Raw genomic sequence first — 5,772 nt, forward strand, 5'->3', positions numbered from 1 at the left:
TACCATCAAAAGCATCCAAAAGTTTAAACATGAGTTAACTTAAATACAAAAATTCTTTCCACAAGAGATATAAGCTCAACAATACGTCACAGTTTTTACAACTTGTTAAAACTTTAAATGAGATTATCATAGAACGACGCCTTACTCGCCTCATAGCCCACCAATTTTTCTACTTCAGGTATTAATAAATTTTGGTTGGATGGTGTCCAGGATTAGAAAAAGATTAAAGGTAGAGGGGTTAGAAGAAGAGATGGGAAAAAAAATTTCTAATTAATAAGGGGAGGGTGCCTCATATTGGAAGTCAAGGGGAGAGGGGAGAGGGGTGAGGGGAGATTTGAGGGGAGGGGGAGCATAAGAACAAGGAAAAGTATGGTTGACATGGGAGCTTACCACAATAAATTGCAATAGTGTTGTAGTTGGTACTATACCGTAAGATTAGTTATCACGAGAGACACGTCAAAATAATCTCATTTTCCTTTAGTATGCTTTCTTTCCTATTATCCGTCATTTCTTTTTAGTCATTTCCTATATATATGTTGTATTAAGGTTTGGAAGTCAGTTTTTTTTGTGTTTGGTATCGGTGTAGCTAACAACATTTCTTCTTCCCTTTGAGTTATATATCCTAGGGTTCTAGATGGTGCATCGACTGTTTCTTAGTCTCTAGGTGGAGTGTATCTTCTTTATCCCCTTCCAAATCCTCCTCAGGTCACTCCCTAATACCCTTCATTGTTTGATCCACTCATGACAACATTCAGGATCCTTTTTCTATTGTTTTAGCCATCACTATTGCTTTCTCGTCCACCGTTTTGTTACCCCAGCAATTCTAGCTCACCAAAATAACCACCACTGCTATCCAACCATCATATTCCAGTACTGCCACTCATAAACCATTTTGCCTTGTATTCCTGCAACTTCTAACCTCTCAATCGCCTCCCCCTCCCTTCCAGTATTGCCACTTCCCAAATTGTCCGTTGTTTCTGTTGTTCTAGCTCTCCTATCATGTCGCTGCAGACAACAGGGAACACCTTCCTATTGTTCCTCTGCTACCCACCCAAACTCCATGTTGCCACCATCCAGGACAACAACCATACTTGCTATCCTCGCCATACATCCCCCTCACTATCACCATCTTACTTTTGTTGCTGTCACACCCGCCAGCCATTCCGATCCACTTAACCAACCTCCGCCACCTTTTGGGATACACTTTAGTTGTATTTTTTTGTTTTGTGTAATTGTATTTTTCATTTCAAATGTATTAATTTTAATCGTTTATTTACTTTCAATAAAATTATTTATTTTTCTATTAGAATTTAGGTAGCGTTTGGTACAATACAAGTAGTACTCAGGATATTAGTTATCTTGCCGTTGAGAACCGTTGAGCAGTAGCATGGTTTCATTCCAAATACGAAACTAGCCGCGTCGCCTCTTTAACTGGTCTACTCAAACCATCCACATTGAAATCAAAATCCCCTGTATTCCCTCTCTTTAGCCGATCTCTATAAAATTGCACCCGGGCAACTACTCTTTTCAGCTCCCCCGATATCTCTTTCACTGCTGCCAGGAGATGGAGCTTTCTGTTTGCCTCGCCTCCATCAAGGAGCATCCGGCCTGGATCCTCGCCCTCTCATTCCTCGGTCTCCTCTCTCTGATTAAGGTTTCCGTCGCCACACTCCGCTGGGTCTTTTTCAGCTTCATTCGCCCTGGCAAGAACCTCAAACGCTACGGTTCCTGGGCCATCGTCACGGGCGCAACCGATGGCATCGGCCGCGCCCTCGCCTTCCAACTCGTCCGGCGCGGCCTCGGCGTTGTCCTCGTCGGCCGCAGCCCCGATAAGCTCGTCAACGTCTCAGCCGCTATCCGCGACAAGCACCCCAATGCCAGGGTTGAGACCGTGCAAATTGACTTCGCCGGTGGTCTTGTCGAGGGAGTTGCCAGGTTAAGAAAAGCCATCGAGGGGATGGATGTCGGGATCCTCGTTAACAACGCCGGAATGTCGTATCCTTTCGCCAAGTACTTGCACGAAGTGGAGGAGAATCTGATTAAGGATTTGATCAAAGTAAACGTGGAGGGGTTGACGAGGGTGACTCACGCAGTGCTACCGGGGATGGTGGAGAGGAAGAGAGGCGCGGTTTTGAATATTGGATCGGGGGCCTCTACTGTTCTTCCATCAGATCCGCTCTATGCCATCTATGCAGCCAGTAAAGCGTGAGTTTTCTCTGCTCCCGTTTACTGCCCTTTTATTGGATATTTTGTTTTTTTCTTTATTCATCGGAATTTACGTTGGTTCTTGCTGGATATTCCATGCCAAGCAATTTGAAAACGTTATTATGTGCGGAATGATTAAACGGAGTTTTTTCAACTTTCCTTGCTGATTAGCTTCAGTTCGTATATGACTGAGCTTTTGATCCTTGTATATGTGCATTAGTTATGTTGCATCAAGGAAAAAAGACATGGGAAAGTTGCGTATTTATCTCTTAAAGGTTTCTAAATGAAGGTTATATTTATTGCAGGTATGCTGATCAATTTTCGAAGTGCCTTTATGTTGAGGTCAAAGATAAGGGAATTGATGTGCAGTGCCAAGTAAGTATCTTTCATTTAAATCCCCTCTATGTAGCCTTTTCTCTTTTATTATGGCTACGCTAATATCTTTTCAAATATCAGATTTTGTCATTTATATTTTTCACGCATTACTATCATGTTATGTGTAGTATGACTGCACTTGTGAATGATTCTATCTTTTCATCCATGTGAGCCAATATTTTTTTGTATCATAGTTCATTTGCAGGAGCAAAATAGACAGCTCATGGTTTAACAGGTCTATCACATGCTCAATGTATACATATGATATTTCTCATTTATATTTAATCCAATAGCCTAATAGTGATCGCTATGCTAATTTATGTATTTGAATGTGTCTATGAATGTTTAATTGATATGATTACCTAGGAGAGTTGTTTAAACACGGTTTGTCAGTTCATTTTACAATAGGCATACAGTGAGAGTCAAAGCTACCATAATTATATATCTTGGTGAGAGTCAAAGATAAATATTTAGAAAGAAATTCTCTATAATTGAAAAATAAATAAGCTTGCTGATTTCATGACCTTCATATAAATCTCGAAAATAAATTTTTAGATTTTGAACCATAAAACCTCGTGTCCGCGACACCTGTTTTTTCACATTTTTTTGAGAAATAACATGATGTTTGAGTGGTGCTGTATACAGCTCGTTTTCTAGCATCATCCTTAAAGATGTATTGCAATGCCGTCTTTTTTCTCTTTTACTTGGAATATGAGCTTTGTTAATTTATACAAGATGTATTTTATCCATCAAGTTTTCGTCCTTTTTAAAAGAGCAAGGATCTGACTAATTAAAACTTGGCAATGTGATTTCACTATCTAATCTATATTTTCCTTGCTAGAAAAAAATACTAACCATCTTTCATTAGTTGGAAAGCAAAATTGTACTTGAAATAATCTAGCTTTTTTTTATCTTACTGGTATTATGAGATTATTTAGCATTTCAATTTTCTTTTGAAATCTTTGTTTATGTACAAACACCATTTTCTTACTCTTTGTATGTATAATTATGTACTTTGTCATTAATTAAGAATTCCTGATCATGCGCACGGCAAAAATCTAGTCAAAATGGAAATGAATGAAACATGGAACACAATGGTTGAATAAAGGAAAACTTTATTCCTAAACCTTTGACTATGAAACATATGGATTTAAAAAAGTATACATGATGAACTATTAATTTTATCACTTCAAAGGATATTATTGTCAAGAGGTTCTTGTTAAAAATGTTTGATTTGATTAAAGCTTATGATTGCGTTTCCTAGTGCCAAATTTCCCATATAAGGTGATGCGGAGGACCTGCATCTCCTGTCACTAAATATCATGCTTCTAAAACAATTTATTTTGCTAAACATAAAGAAATACAGAGTAATTTGGGACAATAAACATGGAGCTGATGTTGTTAATTATCCAGTTAAGCATACCTTTTAATAGAAACATCTTACAGAGAGAAATTACGACCGGCATCTACAAACACGTAGAGCGATGAACTAAATTAATGGTTCTTTGGTATCATCTAATGTTTTGTTTTCAGTTTTTTATTTTGATTTGTTTATATGTCGACAAAACAATTTTGTTTAAAATAAAATCAGTTAAAAAATACAATAAACAGACATTAATAAATATAAAAATAAAGCTGATGCCATACCTAGCATATTTCTCATTCATTGGCTGGATTTAAGTTTCCCTGAAAAGTCATGGAAACAACCTTTAAGACAATCATATATAATTAAGATCATGTCACCTTTCTTCCAATAAAATACACGAAAGAAACTGAGAACCAAATATATTATCAATTTGTCAATTGTTCATAGATTTCCTTGTAAATGGAACCACATTAGAGTTGTAATTGCTCTTTTCTACATCTTCAGGTTCCCCTATACGTAGCAACGAAGATGGCATCTATTCGGAGATCTTCCTTCTTCGTGCCATCAGCTGACACGTATGCTCAGTCTGCCTTACAGTGGATAGGCTATGAGCCAAGATGCACTCCATACTGGCCTCATTCTCTGTTATGGACGCTGGTCTCCATTTTGCCTGTTGGTGTAGTTGATAAATGGCGCCTTGGCTTTTGCCTCAACATACGCAAGGGAAGATTGCTAAAAGAATTGGCAAAGAAGCACCAGTAACCTGAGGGATAACTGTAACTGTTAAAGGGCGACCTCAGCTTTTGTTTTAATGCTTGAATAACTGCCCAACTGGTTTAGATTTTACAGCCTTTTATATTTGTGATCTTTAATTTGAAATCTGGTTTTACAGTTGTGGTTTTCTTCTAATAAACAATCATGTCGATAGGATTTGGAATGTATGGTTCCTAGTTTCATGAAGGTAAATTAGAAATTCAGCTCTTTTGCATTGTGATTTTCATGAATTTGACCAATGTAAAAGAAACCTATGAAATTGAGAATTTGGTTTTGAAATTTTATCAATTTTGATGGCTTTAGTTTCCATGGGCTCGAGTTTGAGAGTTGCGAGTTCCAACTACCTACAAAGCTTTGCCTCGAGCGAACATATAATACGTAATTCCAAAATATAGCTTTACAACTGGCGTGTTTATCATTAAATAATTCTAGAAATAAATGAATGTTTGCTACAGTTTAAGACTGATAAATAGAAAAATAGTAGTACAGTGAGATCTGGTCGTCAACATCCTGCAAGGCTTGTATTCCACCAAGATGAGCATTACAGGTAAAAAAAAGTAATAATATATCCACATGAAAGAAATGCCAGCAAGCAAATCTGTTTGGGTCCAAAAAAATGAGGGTAAAGCAAAAAGAAGTAATTGGCAAATATAAGATAAAGAAGAGCATAGATAGGAGAGGGAAAGCATCAAAGCTATTGAGGAAAAATTGATTACCAAATGTTCCACCTCAACATAATGGCTACATGAATCAACAAATCAAAAGATCATCATCTTGGATCACAATGGCGATTAAATCAATGGTAATCCAAAAGAAAGACTCACCCTTGTGCTAAGATAATATAGCAAGTAAGAAGGCAAACAGTCTAAGATCATCACATTAACACTTTGGATTCACCAAAAATAACTAATGAAGTTACAAACTTAGAGCATGAGTATCCTATAATATAAATTAAAAGAATCAGAACCCACAAAAACACAATCATCAAGACCATTATCAATTGTGCCATAGAAGAAAATAAGATATATTTGAGGGATCATGTATGTTGCACA

The 5,772-nt window shown here is 37.2% G+C and overlaps 1 protein-coding gene across 1 annotated transcript; it reads left to right on the forward strand.

Annotated features, from left to right (window-relative positions):
• Positions 1 to 1,465: 1,465 nt before the first annotated feature.
• Positions 1,466 to 4,802, forward strand: LOC110037188 (very-long-chain 3-oxoacyl-CoA reductase 1). The gene is made up of 3 exons (XM_020741775.1): positions 1,466 to 2,205; positions 2,511 to 2,580; positions 4,451 to 4,802. Exons 1-3 carry the CDS (start codon positions 1,565 to 1,567, stop codon positions 4,706 to 4,708), a joined length of 969 nt encoding a protein of 322 aa, XP_020597434.1. The 5' UTR covers positions 1,466 to 1,564; the 3' UTR covers positions 4,709 to 4,802.
• The last annotated feature ends 970 nt before the right edge of the window (positions 4,803 to 5,772 follow it).

This window comes from Phalaenopsis equestris, unplaced genomic scaffold, assembly GCF_001263595.1.
Source record: "Phalaenopsis equestris unplaced genomic scaffold, ASM126359v1 Scaffold216576, whole genome shotgun sequence".
NCBI classification, from domain to species: Eukaryota; Viridiplantae; Streptophyta; class Magnoliopsida; order Asparagales; family Orchidaceae; genus Phalaenopsis; species Phalaenopsis equestris.